The following is a 21,510-nucleotide window of genomic DNA, read 5'->3' on the forward strand; positions in this document are numbered from 1 at the left end:
CGTTCCTGACAGCAGCAGGAAACGTCACTGCCACCTACCTCCAGTCTCTGTTTCTGCCTCCCACACGGTCCACAACACACCACCTCCTTCCTCCTCGCTCGGGTGGTAAACATGCGCAGGGAGTGGCTTCAAGCTCCTCCTAGGAAACAAGAATTCTACCGAAGATCTTGTCTGTGACGCGTGTCTCACTCTGTGGTTAAAAACGTGGATACAATAAATAACCACTTGTTGTTCGGTCTGTAAATGTCAGTCGGTCCCTGAAAACTTTCAAATGTGAAGGAAGGAATTTACAATGAAAATGTGACGAATGAGAGAAGGTAAAGGTGTCCATGGTTGAAGCTTGCGGGCGTTTACGTTACCACTCAAAACGGTGCTGATTTTTCGGTTTGAGTGATTCCTCTTTTTCATGAACGATCTTTGATCTTCTTCTCTGCGCTCCTCTCGCGGCAACTGCACGAACGCGCCAAAATAAGAAAACACAAGCAGCGTCAGTGACAGCGACAGAGAAAAGCGGAGGAAACTGTCTAAATAACTTCTAAATCGTTTCAAATGCAGCTCTGCTGACAGCTTTAAACAAACCGAGCGGGAGTTTGGTTTATTTCGCCGTGTGGCAGCCGGCAGACCGAAGATAGAAGATGGTTCTACAAAACAGTGGACGGTACAAAGCGGAGCGAGGACAGAGTGGAGGGGACCAGGAGAACCAGTGAGTCAATCCATGCTTCCTCTGAAAGTAGTCTACACGGACGCGATATACTCTCAAGTGGTATTTAGTATGTGACTTAAGCAACCTGTTGTGTAAAGTAGCTGTTGTGTGTGTGTTTGTAAACAGGGAGGATGCATCCGCGATGTCGGCCCTCAAGCGCCTCGAGCGCAGCCAGTTCACCGACGAGATGGATGCCCGCTTCGGTTTCGACAGGATGAAGGAGCCGGGGGAGAAAACAGGCTGGCTGATCAACATGCATCCTGTAAGCGCACACACACACACACACACACACACACACACACACACACACACACACACACACACACACACACACGGTGTCATGTCTGGCCTGTTGGATGTCTGGTATTAAATGAGACACTTCTCTTCTTCTTAGACTGAGATCCTGGACGAGGACAAGCGGATGATCAGTGCTGTGGACTATTATTTCATACAGGACGATGGAAGCAGGTTCAAGGTGTGACATTGTTTTTTTTTTAAACATGAAACATTAAAATGTGCAAACACCTCACAGCCTTCTCCACTGCTCTAACGTATCCTGTCTGTAGGTGGCCCTCCCATTCAAGCCATATTTCTACATTGCTACGAAAAGGGTAAGACGGTGTTTGTCATCTGGTTCTCATGCCATGAAATCACTTTCAACAACTTGCTCCTTAAAGACGCCTTTGCTTCCAGAACTGTGAGCGAGAAGTCATCTCGTACTTTTCGAGAAAGTTTCAAGGAAAGGTGGCGAAGCTTGAAGTTATCCCAAAAGAGGACCTCGACCTGGTGAGAGTTTTTTTTTTTTTCGTGTATATTATGTAACGGAAAGGAGATTTGAACACAACGGCCACATTTACCAACATGTTGACCTGTGCTGGCCTGTTCTCCTCAGCCGAACCATCTCGTCGGGCTGAAGAGAAGCTACATCAAGCTGTCGTTCAGCACCGTGGACGACCTCATGAAGGTGAAGCGCGAGATCTCCCCGGCAGTACGCAAGAACCGAGAGAGGGAGCAGTCCAACGACTCCTACACCGCAATGTTATCAAGGTACCACCAAACCGTCAGTTTCTAATAATAACCTGTTAGTTCCAGTTCAATATTCATCTGCTGACACCGGTGTTGTTGTTTTTTTTTTTGCAGTGCCCTATCGGGGGGCAATGTGGCCTCGGCAGATGAAGCCGGGAGTTCAAAGAGTATCTCAGACCAGTTGGACAACATAGTGGACATGAGGGAGTACGACGTGCCCTATCATGTGCGGTTGTCCATCGACCTCAAGATCCACGTGGTAAAGATCGAATTTCCGTCGTCGTGATGTTTTAGAAGATTCGCGTGCTTGTTGTTCTGATCTCTGCTGTCTTTATTTCTCAGGCTCACTGGTATAATGTCCGATACAGAGGCAGCGCTTACCTACCAGAGATTGTTAGGAGAGACGATCTTGTGGAGCGACCGGTATGAGGATTTTTATTCATTACGTTGCAACATGGGATCTGACGTCAATTCAGCGACTTCATTAAAGCATTGTTTTGATTTCTTTGTTCTTTTTAGGACCCTGTAGTTATGGCTTTCGACATCGAGACCACCAAGCTGCCACTGAAATTCCCGGACGCAGAGAGCGATCAGATTATGATGATGTCCTACATGATTGATGGACAGGTGAGTTGCATTTATGATATGTAGTATTCTGTTATTAATGTGTCAGTCTGTCTAACTTTGTGTTTGATTTTTAAAGGGGTTTCTAATCACAAACAGAGAGATCGTCTCTGAGAACATTGAGGATTTTGAATTCACTCCCAAGCCTGAATATGAAGGCCCGTTCACCATTTTCAACGAGGATGATGAGGTAGATATACTGTCTTCAAAGAGCGAAGACAGGATGCTTATACTTATTTATAATTAATAAATAAAAACGCAACACTTTTGTTTTTGCTCCCATTTTTCTCGAGTTAAATTAAAAGATCTAAAAGACTTTTTCTAGGCACTCAAACGGCTCATCTTTCACAAATTTGTTTAAATCTGTCTCAGTATTTCTTCCATGCAAGTCATAGTTCAGAATGCTCACTAACATGATTTTTTTATTATTTTTTTTTAAACAAATTTGAGAGAAATAAGCATTTTAAGTAGCAGAAGAAGTGTTAGATCTCACAGGAAATGGGAGCGAAACACAAAAGTGTTGTATTTATATTATTGTTCAGGTTAAATGTAACGCTCTCGGCTGCGTAATAACATGTGGTGATCTGACTTTGGCCGCAGGCGGCTCTCATTCAGAGGTGGTTTGATCACGTTCAAGAAACAAAGCCAAACATCTTTGTGACCTACAACGGAGACTTCTTTGACTGGTGAGCCGTCATTTTGGCGTTTCTGTAAAAATGATTCATGTACTCTGATGTTTATCTCTCACCTCGCTCACTCTGTTTCCACTCTTTCAAGGCCTTTCATCGAGACCCGGGCTGCCCTCCACGGACTGAACATGTACCGGGACATCGGTTTCCAGAAGGATAACCAGGGAGAGTACAAGTCCAGTCAGGCCATCCACATGGACTGCTATAGGTTTGCAGCCCTCTGACACTGTTAAAATGATCTCAGTGTGGTTTATGTAAACATAAACATAGGGATTCATTTCAGATCATTTTCTTTATCTCACATCATCCTTCCAACCTGCTTCTCCTCTTGTGTCAGGTGGGTAAAGAGAGACAGCTATCTGCCGGTGGGAAGTCATAATTTGAAGGCAGCAGCGAAGGCCAAATTGGGCTACGACCCAGTGGAGCTGGACCCGGAGGAGATGTGCCGCATGGCAACTGAAGAGCCACAGGTACACCAATGGACTTCTTACAGCTCGGGAAATAAAGATTTCACTTTATTTCGTTTGTTGACTTTGTCCTTTCTCTACTTTTCTATTAGACTCTAGCTACCTACTCTGTGTCGGATGCCGTGGCCACATATTACCTGTACATGAAATATGTTCACCCCTTCATTTTCGCTCTGTGCACCATCATCCCCATGGAGCCCGATGAGGTTTGTCTTAAAATAAATATCTATAAAACGCTAAAATCTAAAATAATCTGGTGCATTTCTAAATAATCCTGTCTTTTCTTCCAGGTGCTGCGTAAAGGCTCTGGGACTCTGTGTGAAGCTCTGCTCATGGTGCAGGCCTTCCACGCAAACATCATCTTCCCCAACAAGCAGGAGCAGGTCTTCAACAAAATGACCGACGACGGACACGTCATGGACTCCGAGACCTACGTGGGCGGCCACGTGGAGGCGCTGGAGTCGGGAGTGTTTCGCAGTGACATCCCCTGCCGTTTCAAGATGGTACGTCTCGGTTCAACTTTCAGCCGGTTCTTCACTCCACTGCTTTCTGTTTGTGTTGAGCGTGACAGTTTGGTCTGGTGCGTTGACAGAACCCGGCTGCATTTGACTTCCTGCTGCAAAGAGTTGAGATGACGATGCGCCATGCCATTGAGGAAGAGGAGAAAATACCGTTGGAGCAAGTCACCAACTTTAATGAGGTATGTTGACTCCAATTTGGGCATTGGCTGTTAAATGTTGAAGTTGTTAAATATATATATATTTTTTTCTTCTCAGGTTTGCGAGGAGATTAAAAACAAGCTGACTTCCCTGAAGGAGGTCCCAAACAGGATTGAATGCCCCCTCATCTACCATCTGGACGTTGGGGCGATGTACCCAAATATCATCCTCACCAACCGCCTGCAGGTAAAAGAAAACTCAAAAGCAATATGCACGGGATGAAAAATATAGAAAAACATGGAATTCAATACTTCATTTTCTACTTTTACAGCCATCCGCGACGGTTGATGAGGCCACTTGTGCTGCCTGTGACTTTAACAAGCCTGGAGCCACCTGCCAGAGGAGGATGGCCTGGCAATGGAGAGGGGAAATCAGTAAGTTATGGTTGTTGTTATGTTTGTGACAAAGAACTGAGGAGCTAAAAGACTCAAAACCTGCCAACAGTGGTCCTACGGTGTTCATGAGGGGTTGAATACAGTAAAATACATTCACACTGTTCCCTCCGTCTGCAGTGCCAGCCAGCCGCAGTGAGTTCCACCGCATCCAGCAGCAACTTGAGTCTGAGAAGTTCCCGCCGTATTTCCCCAACGGTCCACCGCGGGCCTTCCACGCGCTGAACAGGGAGGAGCAGGCCAAACATGAGAAGAAACGTCTGGCAGGTACTTTCTTTTCTCTTTTAGGTTTTGGATATATCGGCATTCTAAATTACTGAACTCCAAACCACAGTACGACCTGTCTTGTCTTTGTCTCAGACTACTGTAGGAGGGCCTATAAGAAGATACACGTCACCAAGCGGGAGGAGCGAGTCACCACCATCTGTCAGAGAGAAAACTCCTTCTACGTCGACACCGTGAGAGCGTTCAGAGATCGCCGTTACGAATTCAAAGGACTTCACAAGGTACGCTTTGGTATTTACAGCAAATTAAATTACAACCATCCCCACGTTGTATGCTATTTTCAATTCATTACATATTTCCATATGTTTCGAGTGTTTTTTTTTCCTTTCAATTTCTCACAGTTCAGCCGTTAAACACAACTTGTAATTGCACTCTGTGCTTCAAATTCTTGTTGCCCATTGAAACCGCTTGCTGTAAAGTACTTGCTACCTTTGCTTAAGGTGTGGAAGAAGAAGCTGTCAGCGGCTCAGGACAGCGGAGACGCTGCTGAGATGAAGCGCTGCAAAAACATGGAGATCCTGTACGATTCTCTTCAGCTGGCTCACAAATGTATTCTGAACTCTTTCTACGGCTACGTCATGAGGAAAGGGTAGGAGTCACTCAATCAAACCATCAAATATCTCCTTACACGCACTGTTACGTGAGCTCTTAAGCCTTCGCTGCTGGTGCTTAACGGGACTCTGCTGCAGACCTGATGTTTGTGCTGCCTTCGTGTTTCCATCAGGGCGCGCTGGTACTCCATGGAGATGGCTGGCATTGTGTGCTACACTGGAGCCAACATCATCACTCAGGCCAGAGAGCTCATTGAACAAATAGGGTGAGTGTCGTATCGATAAGGAGATGCCGCATCGCAGAAATCACCTCTTTGGTCAGTGCGAGGTCAGCTCCAACTCAGGAAAGATAGAGCAGGAAGGGATCCACCGCCTCGTTTAACAAACGTTTCATCAGCACATTCTTGCCAACATTTGGGCTTTTATCCAGCACCTGCTCTTTTACTTTAGTAGCAGATGTTGTTTATACTGCAGGTCATATTACGGTTGCATGACTGGCTTAGATCATCGTGTTCTTGCCTGATGAAATTAAAGACGTCGACAAACTTCCTAATACGTGAATTTAAAAACGATACGTTCCCATTTCGCATTCATCACGTTTGTCACTTCTGCTGCTCCGCAACTCAGGAGGCCCCTCGAGTTGGACACCGATGGTATCTGGTGTGTCCTGCCCAACACCTTCCCTGAGAACTTTGTGGTGAAAACCAGCAATGAGAAGAAGCCCAAGGTGACCATCACTTACCCAGGGGCCATGCTGAACATCTTGGTGAAGGAGGGATTCACCAACGATCAGTACCACGAGCTGATCGACCCTGCGTCCCTCAGTTACAACATCAAGTCGGAGAACAGCATCTTCTTTGAGGTGGACGGACCGTATCTGGCCATGATCCTGCCGGCCTCGAAGGAGGAAGGGAAGAAGCTGAAGAAAAGGTAAAGCACTAGAGGATTGTGTTTTTCTGCGATTAAATGTAATGTTCCACTGTCCCTGGTTGATTGGATGGATTTTTTTTACCAATTTCTACCATTTGAAAATGTTCAGTGGTTCTGATTTAAGTCTCCTCTGTTAATTTTAGGTACGCTGTGTTTAATGAGGACGGCTCTCTGGCTGAGTTGAAGGGTTTTGAAGTGAAGAGGAGGGGAGAGCTCCAGCTCATTAAGATTTTTCAGTCGTCGGTGTTTGAGGCGTTCCTCAAAGGAACCACTCTGGAGGAGGTGTACTCCTCCGTGGCCAAAGTGGCCGACTACTGGTTGGACGTTCTGTACAGCAAGGTAAAAACCTGTGATCAAAATGTATTAAACGCCAGTCTAGTCTTACAAGATATTCACATCATGCTTTCAGACGTGTTTTGTGTAACTTGGGTCAACCAGGCGTTTAGCAAATATCTGAAAATAGTTAGTTGTCTTCTTCACAAAAGCTGATTTATTTATTTCGTTGCTTTTCCAGGCTGCCAACATGCCAGACACGGAGCTGTTTGAACTAATTTCAGAGAATCGTTCGATGTCCAGAAGGCTGGAGGACTACGGAGAGCAGAAGTCCACGTCTATCAGCACGGCTAAGAGACTGGCTGAGTTCCTGGGAGACCAAATGGTGAAAGATAAAGGTCTGAGCTGTCGCTACATCATCTCCCGGAAACCTGAGGGTTCACCTGTCACAGAAAGGTGGGACAACAGCTCTCAAAATACACTTTTATTACTCAAACTATTACAGTAGGCGTTCTTTAACATTGTATATATTCTGTAAAACGTTCACCCTTTTGATCTCAAAGCCAAGCTGTGTAAGCAGGTTTAAGGCGAGACAGATTCCAGGTGTGAGCGGCTGTTTGTGGTCTCCGTGGCTCTTGTTTTTTTCTTACAGTGGACATTTCGACCTGTCGTATTAGGAAATGTACAGGTGCTATTAATTAGTGACGGCTCCCTTGTCCCCAAGTGTCCCTGTAAGACATGACCGTGACGAAGTGATAATGAAGATACAATTACATCCACATGCTTTAGCCAGGCGTCTCCGTCTCTATCTACACTGTAAGTTGTCCATTAAGGGCACAACTTGGATAAAAACACGCTGCCATAAAAATAGATGTGGTAGATATTCTGATGTTTGTGGGATCGAATGAAATGATGTCAGATGGTAAATGTTTGTGGAGAACAAACACTTTGTGATATTACAAGAAATATAAGCTTTGTGTTTACCACTGATTGATTTGTCTTTCTCCATCAGAGCCATTCCTCTTGCCATCTTCCAGGCAGAGCCCAGTGTGAAGAAGCATTTCCTTCGTAAGTGGTTGAAACTGCCCAGCCTGCATGACTTGGACATCCGCACTGTGAGTTTATAAACATACATTTTTTGCACTTGAATGCACTTGCTTTTAGTTTTCTGTGTGACATTTACTCTGACATTCAAATTTCTGTTGGTGAACCTTTTCAGATTCTTGATTGGAGTTATTACATAGAGCGGTTGGGAAGTGCCATCCAGAAAATCATCACCATCCCTGCAGCTCTTCAACAGGTAAAAATCGAACACATTTAATTCATCTCACGGTCTATCCTCAGCGGATGTATAGATAGGATTTGAATTGTTTCTGTTCATCATCAGGTGAAGAATCCGGTACCCAGAGTGAGGCACCCTGACTGGCTTCACAAGAAACTCCTGGAGAAAAATGACATCTACAAGCAAAAGAAAATCAGTGAGCTGTTCACCAGTGAGGGCAAGAGACAGGTTTGTTCACCTCACAGCAACATGTTCTGTCAAACTGTCAACACAGTCCTCGGTCAGAAACTCGAGGGATGTGCAGATATTTACCGCGCTGACTTTCCTCTGGTTGGAGGCAGCGTCTCCGTCCACTAGCCCACCTTGCTGCCCTGTTATGCACCGTTTTTTGCTTTTCTCTCAGGTGGCCCATCAGCCTCTTGAAGCAGGCCAAGCTGCAGACATAGAGGACTTTGGGATGCGAGCCAAACCTCTGCAGCCAGCCATCCTCATCAGCACCAAGCGGAAGCGGGCTTCTCAGGGAGAGGACAGCCAGGTGGAGTCTCAGGATGTCGAGCTCACTCAGTCCTGGAGAGAGATCCTGGGCCCGCCCCCACCTAGGGGAAAGACCCGGGTAAGCTAGCGGCAACAAGCACGAAGTTTTGCATGTTGTGTCAGATGATTCCTCGTCTTAAGGCAATTTCTAATGCCCTCTGAATAGATTGGACATGACACAGATAAAAACAATGTTTGCGTCTGTATACAGGAGGAGCGGCTAGTGTGGCTGCGTTACCATAAGAAGAAGTGGGAGCTGCAGCTGAGACAGAGGAAGGAGAGAAAGAAGAGGAGGAGGCTGCTGGATGGTGAAGCTCAGCCCGTAGGGGGAGGAGTGATCAGAGATGGCCCCACCACCGGCCTGGGAAGCTTCCTCCGCAGAACCGCACGCAGCATCCTGGACATGCCATGGCAAATTGTGCAGGTGAGGCGAAGTCACCCCATTATCATCCTCGAGTCAGTTTAACAACTGCCATAATCCAAAGAAAATCCTCTAATCTTCTCTCCTGTTCCTCTCAGATTGCAGAGACTAGTCATCCTGGTCTGTACAAGTTGTGGGCTGTGATTGGAAATGACCTCCACTGCATGAAGCTCAACATCCCTCGGGTCTTCTATGTCAATCAGAAAGTCCCCAAACAGGAGGAGGGAGCCACATACAAAAAGGTATGCAATAAGAAAATGCAGTAAAAAGAACAAATGCATTAACATTTTTATAAATGTGTTGTCATAAAAAATAAATTTTTTCGTCTTCAGGTGAACCGCCTGCTGCCTCGCTCCAACATCGTGTACTACCTCTATGAGTACTGTGTACCAGAGGACATGTACCAGGAGCACATCAATGAGATCAACGCTGACCTGTCTGCCCCGGACATTGAAGGCGTCTATGAAACACAGGTACCGTATATAGACCTCCAGGAGGTTTTCATAACCTCACTCATGATGCTTTTTGTGTCCAGCTGTTATGCCATTGTAAACAGAATGCAACGCTCTCCTTCAGGTCCCGTTGCTGTTTCGTGCACTGGTGCAGCTCGGATGTGTGTGCATGGTCAACAAACATGTTGTGAGGGATCTGGCTGGCAGGGAGGCTGACACTTTTGACCTGGAGCATCTGGAGATGAGGTCTCTGGCCCAGTTCAGCTACCTGGAACCTGGTAAGACCCGCCTGACACACTGGTCCTTTTTAATTGATGTCAGAATGATCTTTATAGGGATTATTGTTTTGACTGTTTTTTTTTTATTTACCATTTACCTAATCTTCGGCGGTGTTATGTTTCCTCTGTCCTCTCAGGGAGTGTTCGCCACATTTACCTGTATCATCACAGTCAGGGTCATAAGGCTCTGTTTGGCCTGTTCATCCCCTCTCAGCGCAAAGCCAGCATCTTTGTCCTGGACACAGTAAGAACAACCGTTTTCTTTATTTCTTCTACGGTCATCGTAGTTGGTCTTGTCAAGTGCCAACAAATGCGTGGCGGCTTTAGTGAAAGCTTAATAGTAGATTTTCTATTTAATTTACCAAAGGAGAAATAAGGCTGATATCAACGTCGATGCATCCCTTTCCAGCTGGCAGAGAACAATCCTTAAGGTCGGTCTTTATTTTGTCTCCTAAAGGTCAGAAGCAACCAGATGCCCAACCTGTCTAACCTCTACACAGCTGAGCGCACTGCTCTCCTGGAGAAGACGAGCGAAGAACTCCTGCCTCCAGAGAAACACAACTTTGAAGTCCGAGCTGAAAACGACGCGAAGGCTATTAACCGCGCTCTCCAACGCATACTTCTAAACTACAAGGTAAAACGCACTACGAGCTGTTAAAATACGTAGTTATCTTCTAATTATTACACACACCGACTACTGCTACTTCTGTTCATGTGGCTGAATTGGTGATGTATAACCGAGTGTCTGCTGCCGTTGACAGGATGAGCGCCGTGGGCCCACCCTCATCGCCGTGCAGTCAAACTGGGAGTTGCGGCGGTTGTCAGCGGGGATGCCGGTGCTTGAAGAGTTTCCAGTCGTTCCGGTACACGTGGTTGATGAGATCAGCTATAACGTGCTGGACTGGCAACGCCACGGTGCCCGGCGCATGATCCGCCACTACCTCAACCTGGACAGCTGCTTGTCTCAGGCTTTCGACATGGCCAGGTACGAACTACACACTGCTAGCTCTGTGGACTTCATCTTCTCTACCTATTTAACACCCCGGCATGCTCGCTTTGTTGCCGTAGTCAGGAAACGTTTGAACTTATAATACTCCTAACCCTTGCCTTCAGGTATTACCACTTACCTGTGGGGAACTTGCCTCAGGATGTGTCGATCTTCGGCTCAGACTTGTTCCTGGCAAGACATCTACGGAAACACAACCACCTGCTGTGGCTTTCACCCACAGCCAGGCCCGACCTCGGAGGAAAAGAGGCCGATGACAGTCGCCTGGTCATGGAAAGTGATGACAGGGGCTCTGTGGAGATCAATTCTCAAGGATGCTATTCCACAGGTGCTAACACACCAGAAACACACTTAATCTGCATCCAAAAAGACGCAATAAATCTTGAAGCAACTGTATATTTTATGAAGCGTCTTTCTCTGTCTTTATGGATGATCCTGTTTCTGTTTCTTTCAGTGTGTGTGGAGTTGGACCTGCAGAGCCTGGCAGTTAACACCATCCTCCAATCACAACATGTCAATGACATGGAGGGTGGAGCCAGTCTGGGTGTCAGTTTTGATGTGATCCAGCAGGCCTCGTTGGAGGACATGATGTCAGGGAACCAGGCAGCCAGCGCTCTCGCTAGCTATGATGAGACCGCTCTCTGCTCCAACACCTTCAGGTGTGTAAACATCTGTTGTGTGTGTGTGTGTGTGACTGTTTAAACCCACACGTCACATGGTGTAACACAGTAAATCAAGGAAGCATGTCGTGTTTTTAAATCACCTCAGTGTTTTGCTCTGTGTTGTGTGAGCAGGATCTTGAAGAGCATGGTGGTTGGATGGGTCAGAGAGATCACGCAGTACCACAACGTGTACGCAGACAACCAGGTGATGCACTTCTACCGCTGGCTGCGTTCCCCCAGCTCTCTGCTCTATGACCCAGCACTGCACCGCACCTTGCACAATATGATGAAGAAGGTGTTTCTACAGTGAGTGCCACGTCGTCCTCTATACTGCAAAAAAATATACATATAGTTTATTTAGTCATAATGGTAAATCTTTTGTGTCATGTATCAGCCACCTGTTGTATCGGAGAGCGTTTAGCGTCTTCAATGAGGGCAACGCTATTATTGAGTTTCTGATTAGCTGAGCTGTCCTTGGGTCAAATATTATTGATGTCTGGTTGTGAATGTTGCATTGCTATTTGGCCACCTATTGATATACATAACAGCAACAATGTCATCATTTATTAATCATTCTGCTGTCAGGTTGGTCTCAGAGTTCAAGCGTCTCGGCTCCACTGTGGTCTACGGAAACTTCAACAGGATCATGTTGTGCACTAAGAAACGCAGGATAGACGATGCCATCGGCTATGTGGAATTCATCACCAACAGGTAACACATTTATCCTCTGCATGTCTGCATGTATAGATCTTTGCATTGTGAAGGAATGTTAATCACCAGATTTATGCAATTATTGTAAAATATTATTTATTTATTATTATTATTTATTATGTATTACTTAATACAAAATGATATACATATACTCATTCATACCTGCATCCATATATAGAAATGATAAAAATGTAAAACTAATGTAGCTGTATTAAAAGAGTCGTCCGTATCTGTGTCTGTGTCAGAAGAAATAAACAGAATTACTCATTAGAGCAGTGAGTTGTTAGCCATAGATGGTATTGCGGTCTTCATCATGAGAGTGAATACTGTAACGCAGACCGCCCATTAGACTAATGGAGGGGAAAGTCAATAGTGAATTTAGGCCAATAAATAAAAAAATCTATCAATATTGTAACCGTAAACGAAATGTCATTTGGTGATTGCAATATTGCAAACACCAAATGTTGTTCTAGCCTTGCTAATGATCATTTCCTGGTTTTAAATGAGTTTTAAAGTACAGTAGTCATCCCCAAAATATCTCAACAAGGTATTTTATCAAAAAACTGACTTTTCATTCTCTCTTATAATATTGTAACTGAAAAATGATCTCTGGCTGTTTCTCCTCTAGCATCCACTCCAAGGAAATCTTCCACTCTTTGTCCATCTCCTTCTCCCGATGCTGGGAGTTCCTGCTGTGGATGGATCCTGCCAACTACGGAGGGGTGAAGGGCAAACTGCCCTCCAGCATCATGTTCGGAGAGGTAATTCAAACTGCCTTACAATATATTTGCACTGATTTAAAGTAGCAGAACACAAACCCATTCCTCCATGTTTTTGTTTTTTTTCCAGGCAGGAGGCAAACCGAAGAAAAAGAGCCGGGGGGAGGGAGAAGAGGAGGGCAGTGAGGATGAAGATGAGGATGAAGCAGACGTTGAGGAAGATGATGGTGATAGAGAGACGGATGAGGTGGAGGAGCTGATTGAGAGCAACTGGAACATCATGCAGTATCTGCCCCAAACTACCTCCTGCCAGAAATACTTCCTCATGACTGTCTCTGGTAAAAAAATGAATCTATACTCGATTGATTGTTTTGTCTTCTCTTTCTGCCAATTCTTACGCACAAACTTTCCCCGCCAGCCTACATTGCAGCGGTCTATCACAGCATGAAAGAGGAGCTGAGGCGGAACGCTCCTGGAGCAACGCCAGTCAAGAGACGTGGCGGCAGCCAGGCTTCCCAGCAGGCCGTGGGGGATTTGAGTGCGCTTCCTGGTAAGGTGCTTTAGTTACTAAATAGTTCCTTTTTTGGGGGGGTTTTATAAACCACTCATTAGAGCCGCCGCAGACAAGTGATTGCTACACTTAAACGAAGGGAAGCTTTAAAGTGTATTTAGATGGATTTCCTCTCAAATGGAATGTTTTTTTTTTAAAACTCTGCCCCACAGGAATGATCTCCTTCTCCCAGGAATATGTGTCCAACGAGCTCACACAGAACTTTTTCACCATCACTCAAAAAATCCAGAAGAAGGTGACGGGTACCAGGAGTGTCAACCAGGCCTCGGAGATGTTCCCCGTCCTGCCTGGATCCCACCTGCCACTCAACAACCCAGCACTGGAGTTTATCAAATATGTCTGCCAGGTATATCACCAAGTACTCCAACTTACAAAGCTCTTTTTGTTGCATGAAGTCGTTATTTTCCTCTCACCGTGCGGCAATTCCATCATTTGTCTGTCCAGGTCCTTTCCCTGGATGCCAACATAGTGAACCAGGTGAACAAGCTGAAGAGAGACCTCCTGCGTCTGGTGGACGTCGGAGAGTTTTCAGGGGCAGCCCAGTTCTGTGACCCCTGTAGCTCCTACGTCCTGCCTGAGGTCATCTGCCACCAATGCAATTTCTGTCGTGACCTCGACCTCTGCAAGGACCCATCTGTGGCTCAAGTGAGAGGAGGAGCACCGATATGCTGGCATAATAATCAACGCTGTTGTTACTCGTGATTCCAGTTAGATGAACCGTTATTTCCTCTCCTCAGGATGGATCGGTTTTGCCTCAGTGGTTCTGCTCCAACTGCCAGGCGCAGTATGAGACTGAGTGTATTGAGATGGCTCTGGTGGAAGCTCTGCAGAAGAAACTGATGAGCTACACGCTGCAGGACCTGGTGAGGGGAAATTATCATTTTTATACTGAATAGATTAATAACTAGATAAGTTTTGAGGGTGTCCGTTGTCCTCGTGGTTAATACATAAACTGTAATGTTTTCCTTTTGCTGTCCTCTCCCCCCATGTTTCCTTTATGTGTCTATCAAATAAAGGCAAATGCCAAAAGATCTTTAAAGCAAAAAATACTTTTTGAACTTAAAAATGTATATTGAAAGAGAGAATCTCTTCTGTGAATCTCTGTTGATTGGGACAGTGAGTAGGTAATCCTATAGGTACCATCAGTATCAAAAAATAATTTAAAATGTTGAAGGTGAAGAAGTCATTAATGGTCAAAATCTGTTCTACAACACTGAATAATTTAGCTGAAGCTGCCTCACCACTAAAAAGCACTCTGTGATTTTAGGTGTGTACAAAATGTAAAGGAGTGAAGGAAGCAAACATGGCTCTGTACTGCAAATGTGCCGGAGACTTTGGACTCACGTTCCCAACCAAGGTTCCTGCTCTCAAATTCATCACATCAATTCAATTTTGTGATAAAAGCACACGATTCTTCCCGTTTGACGTTGTTCTAACAGCTGTTTTTTTCCCCTCTATTCCAATAAAAGAGCTTCTCTGAGCAGATCACAGTGTTTCGCAACATAGCGTCCCACTACAGCATGAGCTTCCTGGAGGAGACCATCGACTGGTTGCTTGTTATGAGCCCACAGATCAACCAGAAGGCTCAATGAATGTGACGTCCAACGTTCCCTCGGCTGCAACTGTGGCAACCACTTCTCAATCTGGAAACGCTGTATTCGGACACTTTTCGTCAACTTGTTCATCTGCCTCGCCGAGGTCTGTTTCTATGCTCTGTGATGGTGCGTAATCGGGACAGGTTTAAGGAGAAATATGTGGACTGTAGATATGTTTGAAGTCTTGATTATGCCATAAAATAATTATATTTTGTCACTGTTAATAAATATTGTGTTTTAACTGTGAGTCTGAATGCTTTCATTGCTCAGTTATTTCACTCTGTGCTGTAGAAATGCACTGCAGTTCTGCCTCAAAGGAAAAAGCATAAACATCCTGAGTGCCATCGATTCTGGGGACCTTCATTCATCACCAGTCATCAGCTGAGCTTCCTCCTCATTTGGCTGCTAATGTGTCGGTTATGGCTTGTGACCTAAACTACTCTGGCTTGACACCCCCCACACATACACAAAACACACGGCTGATGCTGCTTTATTGCAAATTGCTTTGTCGTTAATTTGAGTTTTTCCTTCGGTGCGGCAATTGCAAAGAAAATGTATGTTCTCTGTTTTTGAGTTTTATGTTTGAGGAGTTATTTAGCCAATCTGAACCTTTCAAGTATTTTTCTGGCAGTTTTAACATTTAAATTCAGCCTCAGCAATTTCCACAGTGATGATATGAAAAGATCAGGTGCTTTTGGCTGGTTGTGAATTCAGTTTTTACTGTTACTGAATGTAAAAATGTTGTTCACTGCGAGCTGGTCTGGATAATGATCTTAACCCATGCGCGTCCTTCACTGTAACCTCGTTGCCCCACAGATGACGTCTCCCAGACAAGTAATCACATTTCAGACACTGATCTCAGGCACAAGTAGATTGGCTCTTTAAAGCTTCTCACTGACAATTGCTGTACACGTCTGATGACGGACGAAGGAGCACTTAGGGCCTCTTGTCTTACTTCTTTAAATTTTAAATTGTTAATAAAAACATCTTAGATCAGACAGCAGTTATTGAGCTTAGCACTGGGATCGATTGAAACAACCACTACCAGTTTAAGATGGATCATGATATGAATTTGCAGCTTATTACGTATCATAAACAACTTCCAAACTGATATGTGACTGCATCGTGCTGCTCCATCCATCGTGGCAGATGTCGATCCATTAGACCTTAGTCTTAAGTCATTTTTCACCACTGACATTTGTATTGCTCTCAGGCATCCAGATGGATTCACTCTTCCCCACAATCTTGTTAGAGAAACCATTTCAAGGAAAATGTCAGTGTGATTTGATTACTGCTCATTGCTCTCCTTGTGTGTCTCCTGGCCGTTTCCTCCTGTATCTATCGTAATGCTGAACACACCAGGTTGAAAGACAAAGGAAATCTGAAAATTATGGTTCTTCAAAAATGTTTTAGTTTGTAATAATGCAGACTTATAAGAGCAGAGGTCAATGTTTCATGATATGAAATTCAATAAGAACTTGAGTTGTTTGAAGACATTTATTGCACTGTATGGCTACAATACACTGATATAAATGAGCATAGTTTATAATGTTCCTCAATACTCTTAATAATGGTTTTCTTCTATGAAATGGTTTAGTTTTTATTCATACTTAGAAAATAAGCACATTTTCAAAATAGTGTTACTGCAAGTCATGTCAAGTGAAAGAGAAACAATTAACTTCATTGTCACACGCGTTGGGGTCCATCAAGGTTTGAGATGATACATGAGCTGAATCCACTGCACAGGCTGAGACTTTGAGACGACCGGCCCGTCTGTCAGATGATGCCTCCTCTGTCACTGGTTCTCTGGCAGTTTGTTTCCACTCACAACAGCATGGCGACCGCTGGCAGCCCATAACTGAGCTGCTGCAGACACCTGAGGAACCACTCAGAGTTGCTCACAGTCAGCTGATGGAGGAGCGTCCGTATTCTTGGCCAGGGAGGACTGAGGCGACCGTGATGACATTACAGCGGTACGCCCTCTGACAGGTCTGAATGGTTTGAGCCGAAGCTGTTGATGTAGCTGAGCTCTGTGGGAGTGGGCACCTCAGGCTCCTTGATAATCTGCGGAGGACACATATCCTTCACTTGGTGAGCCAGCATGCAGTTCAACCATCAGTAGTTTTACTATTTATTTCTTGTAAAAAAAGACGTATACAGCACACAAAATATGGACAATCTTTCTTGAGAGTACTGTTGTTTCTGCATTTCATTCAGGAAATCATTTACATGTACTTGTGAGGTTGTTAAGATGATGATTACTTTTACTTAAATAAACACAAAAAGTGTTTACTTGTAACTACCATGACCACCAACTTGGTAACTAATATACAAGTAATAGAAATGTATTCAGTACCAAATGATGTACTTGAATACATCTATATTTGTAAAAAAGAATTGTTGAGCTCTTTTTTTAGCCATTATTTCGAGGTATAAAACCTTTAATGAACCCAAATGTGTTGAAGTTGAATAAATTATGCCTCTTTCTCACCTCATCAAATTTTCTGTCACTATAGACTTCATTCTTGTCAATAAAAGTCAGCATGATCCAGTCACAGATAATGGTACACTAGAGGGGCGACATGAAAAAGGAATATCAGTTTGTTGTGCAAACAACGACAGCTTTCACTTCAAAGTGTCGAGATAAGAAATGAACGTATTGGTGACTCACAATCCCAACTGAAGTCATAGCAGTCACCGTGCCGATGATGGTTGGGATGGGACTGAATTTACCAGCCTGAAAAATAAATGACATGTAGATAACATCATGACAGCCACAGTAAGCTGGAAATAAATGAGAGAGTTCCCACTTACATGTCCGTGAACTATGACATCCAGGCGGATGCCGTAGGCCTTGATGAGCGTCCGAGACTCTACCCCATCCTTACTGTAATATTTGGCAAACCTGCACAATTACACATACATTACTAGGGTTAAGGCTGGGACACTTACCAAAAGCCAAAGTGACAAAAGCAGCTTAACATAATGAACAAAATGGTTAGAGTTGGGCATTGGAGCTCACCTGTAATAGTAACCAGAGTTGGCCTGATCCTTCCGGAGATCAAGACGACGGAAGGAGTATGTGGGTTTACAGTGGGAAGAATCCAGGTCCAGGTTACACTTCCAGTTGATGAAAACCCCTATCACTCCTCCCTGGACAACAACACAGCATATCTTTTCTAAAGCAATACTACATTGTCGCAAATTAGGTCATTTTTAACACATACATACTTAAAATATCATAGAGGAAGTATGCATTGTTTAAAGTAAGACATATGGTCGTAGAAGACATCTTTTACTCACAGTCTTGCAGAGCTCACTGAAATTCTGACCGGCTTTTTCTGCAATGTAACCCAGGCGGAAGTTTGGACAGTAGGGCTCTTTCTCCTCATTATAATGACACTTATTGAGATATCTCTGCATGTCACGCTTGCTTGGAGCATTTTTGATATTTCCCCTGCCAAAGACAAGAACCGGAGCTCTTCTGAATTTCTGCAGCTCTCTGGCTTCAGTGTGTGTGTGTGTGTGTGTGTGTGTGTGTGTGTGTGTGTGTGTGTGTGTGTGTGTGTGTGTGTGTACTCTACCTCAGCACTTTAAATCTGGGGAAGTGGATAGAGTTCCTGATGAACACTACGAAATTGATGGCCTCTTCTAAAGCTGGTTCTCTGTTGAAAACACCAAATAATCAGAGTAATCTTGTTTCATCCACCGTCAGTTGGTTTCAGTTAAATAATCACCACAATTTTGTTCCCAAATGCCCTTGTTGGAGCGTATTCTGTTGTATTTGTCTCTTTTGTTTCAACTCTTTTGTTATTGTTGATTTGTTAATTCAGTTTACTGCTAACCATGCGAGCCATTAAACCAGCTGAAAGTCATATTAGCAGCGCATTAGCCTCAGAGCTTAACACTTTACTTTTACTCTTGTGGACTATGTGATTGGTTACTGTGTTGTTAATTGGGAACTAAACATCCATCTTTACTTCTACTGTCATTTGTGCACATGGTTAACAAACTGGCTTGCAAACCCTTAAAAGACAGCTTTATCTGCTTCTGAACCCATCTCCTATGTTGCATTTCACAGTCAATTCCACCAAAGAGTGATTTTTTCTTGCAAAAATGTTTAATTTGAATTTCTTTAAAGGGCCCTAGGATTTAAAAACATTCAATGATTCACAAGCAAACAGCTGACTAGAAAAGTAATTTTGTGTAGCAGAAATAAGTGTCTTCTGATTTCTTATTTTGTTAATCGTCTCTAAACCCTTCAGATTTATCTCGTGGCCCTTTGGGTGAGTCCTGACCCCCAGGTTAGCATGTAATCTTTTTTTCTGATTTTGAATCACTTTCATGGAATTTGTTCCAAAATAGTTTTTCACAGTTTCACAACTGTTTCCAGTGATACTTCAAAGGTCAACTGCTGTCTTAAACCTTTATATGATGTGCGTTTAGCTCACAATTGTGCACCTATATGCATCATGATGCAAAATTATTCTATTGAATAATAAAGTATTGATATAGCTTTGTCCTGTCTTAAGGTTCTACTTATTTTGTTCATGGTTTGAGATATGTGATTTTTTTTTCACCATTCCTATTCCTTTGGGTTTTTCAAACCTGGCTTGAACGTTGAAACGTGGGGAAGATTGTCTCTCATTTGTCTTACCTTACTGCAGCATACTCCTCAATAGGACACCAGGTTTGGATCTCACAGGTTTTGAAGGTGTGGTTCAAGTACCGAACACATCTGCCGGTCCTTCTCCCTGTAAGAAAGTGTTTAAAACAGCTGCAAAATGTGGCAAATACAGACCAACATAGCTTGAACAATAGTTTTGTGAGAAGTAAAAGCAGTACCATGGCCACCAAAGTCAACTTCCCCCTTGACACAGTCAGAGTGTCTCGTACAGTTTGCATTGGTAACTTTGCAATGCTGAAGTGAAATAAGACACATTACAGCATTGTCTGTTCTTGCATCTAGATGTTATTGTTCAGAAAGCTTTTGTTAACCTCTCACCTCAGCGCAGGTTCCTTGCCTCTGATCATATGTAACTTCTCGTCTCAATATTGCACTAATCACATCACCTCCCTGTGAGGAAAATGCCACAAAAATGCTTTTAGTCAGTAGGGTTTACTCCGCCGTAAAGACGTGATGATGCTGACGGAGTACAGGAGGTGAGACTTCCTTGATTGTATTGCAGCATTTGTTCTGGACTCACCTCTGAGGGTCGAACATACTCCACAGTGTCCAAGATATCATCTCCTTGAACTGCTGTGCCTTTCATGAGCGTGTAAACTGAGCTCTCTGGACGAGTTTCACTCTCTTGGTAGGCTTTCTCATTTATGAAGACATACCTTCAGGAGGATAGAGCAAACAGATGCAATATCACATTTTCACATTGATTTGTATTGGAGGTATCAGATTACCCTGGATCTGTTCAGCCCTCTATGCTGAAGCCAAGAAAAGAAGAAAATATGAGGCACTTTAATCATAAAACTGAAGACATCTAATCTGAGAAATAGTTTAAGATTTGGAACAATAACATAATAATCACATCTTCACAAATTCAAAGTCTCCTCAAACGACATGTCTATTAATAGACAGAGCGAGATAAATTATTTTGCCCATCAATTGTATCTCCATCATTATGTTATTTTTTGTTCCCAGTTAATTGCAAATGAGAAGAGAATTTATAATCATCTTTTTAACAGTATAAACTCTTTTTACACACAAAAGCATATTACTGAGAAAAAAGCAATTTAATATTTCTTCAATCCTTCAATTAAATCATATATTATCCCCTTTAGCATGCAAGTACACAAACATGAAGCTTACCAGATGAAATAGGTGATCACAAGAAACTGAACGCTTCTGTATATGACTCCAAGAGTTTTGTTTTTAACCACCATTACCTTTGGTGTCTCATAGTCCCAGAAACCAAGAAAATAGTCCATTATGAATACACGTAGTCCCATGAGGAACTTGTGAAATATTTCACACATAGCTGGGATGTCCTTGTGAAGTCTTAATTCTCCGTGATTCTGTCTCTCTGTATACAGCTTTTTCTTTCTTACTCACTGTTCCTGCTCAGCTCCAGACTGCATCTCGATCAAGCATCCCTGTGGCACCAACACAGATGGAGAGGAGACAGGGGTGGGGTTCAGCTGTGGTTGAACCATGTCACTTTATACTGATGATTGTACTGCTTTGTGTTGTTTATTAGATGATCATATTTGAAAAAAAATATATGAATTATATATATAAGAATTATATATATATATATACAACAAATAAATAAATATATTTATTTATTTTTAGTTTAGAGGGTATGAGTTTAATTTTGTACCCAAGATAAATTAAACACCAACGTGTGGTTTACATTTTTGCATTACCTTGTCATTTGCAAGTGCCTTCATCATTTCAAGTTTTGAAACAAATACATTTTACAATCAACTCTTGGGACTATAAGACACCAAAGGTGATGGTGGTTAAAAACATTTCACGGTAACAATATATAGTGTTGATTGTGAAATGTATTTTACATAATATTGATAGATATGCATGAGGTTGGTAAATATGGCAAGTAAAATGTAATAAGACACAGTAAACACGGATGTGCGCACATGATGTA

The 21,510-nt window shown here is 43.5% G+C and overlaps 2 protein-coding genes across 2 annotated transcripts; one reads left to right on the plus strand and one right to left on the minus strand.

The window, feature by feature from the left end:
- Window positions 1–487: 487 nt before the first annotated feature.
- On the plus strand, window positions 488–15,080 carry pole (polymerase (DNA directed), epsilon). Its single transcript, XM_079161748.1, has 48 exons — window positions 488–703; window positions 830–965; window positions 1,098–1,178; window positions 1,270–1,314; window positions 1,397–1,489; window positions 1,596–1,750; window positions 1,844–1,988; window positions 2,072–2,152; window positions 2,249–2,356; window positions 2,433–2,543; window positions 2,954–3,039; window positions 3,131–3,250; window positions 3,380–3,512; window positions 3,602–3,715; window positions 3,800–4,012; window positions 4,102–4,209; window positions 4,286–4,414; window positions 4,500–4,602; window positions 4,741–4,887; window positions 4,981–5,126; window positions 5,346–5,494; window positions 5,630–5,722; window positions 6,084–6,386; window positions 6,530–6,725; window positions 6,901–7,115; window positions 7,672–7,774; window positions 7,879–7,959; window positions 8,047–8,169; window positions 8,345–8,554; window positions 8,687–8,899; window positions 8,995–9,138; window positions 9,229–9,369; window positions 9,473–9,626; window positions 9,764–9,870; window positions 10,084–10,260; window positions 10,388–10,611; window positions 10,740–10,960; window positions 11,087–11,291; window positions 11,427–11,600; window positions 11,880–12,005; window positions 12,634–12,766; window positions 12,855–13,062; window positions 13,143–13,274; window positions 13,448–13,641; window positions 13,740–13,940; window positions 14,033–14,158; window positions 14,563–14,652; window positions 14,765–15,080. The coding sequence occupies exons 1-48, from the start codon at window positions 636–638 to the stop codon at window positions 14,885–14,887; spliced, it is 6,888 nt and encodes a 2,295-aa protein (XP_079017874.1). The 5' UTR covers window positions 488–635; the 3' UTR covers window positions 14,888–15,080.
- Window positions 15,081–16,855: 1,775 nt separating this feature from the next.
- Window positions 16,856–20,881, minus strand: p2rx2 (purinergic receptor P2X, ligand-gated ion channel, 2; the record flags this gene model as incomplete). Its single annotated transcript, XM_079161725.1, has 12 exons — window positions 16,856–16,954; window positions 17,382–17,459; window positions 17,562–17,627; window positions 17,705–17,795; window positions 17,913–18,043; window positions 18,194–18,347; window positions 18,475–18,555; window positions 19,548–19,644; window positions 19,736–19,811; window positions 19,896–19,967; window positions 20,098–20,233; window positions 20,715–20,881. 12 exons carry the CDS (start codon window positions 20,879–20,881, stop codon window positions 16,856–16,858), a joined length of 1,248 nt encoding a protein of 415 aa, XP_079017851.1.
- Between the last annotated feature and the right edge of the window lie 629 nt (window positions 20,882–21,510).

The sequence above is a fragment of the Pholis gunnellus genome (assembly GCF_910591455.1).
Source record: "Pholis gunnellus genome assembly, chromosome: 6".
Classification (NCBI taxonomy): domain Eukaryota; kingdom Metazoa; phylum Chordata; class Actinopteri; order Perciformes; family Pholidae; genus Pholis; species Pholis gunnellus.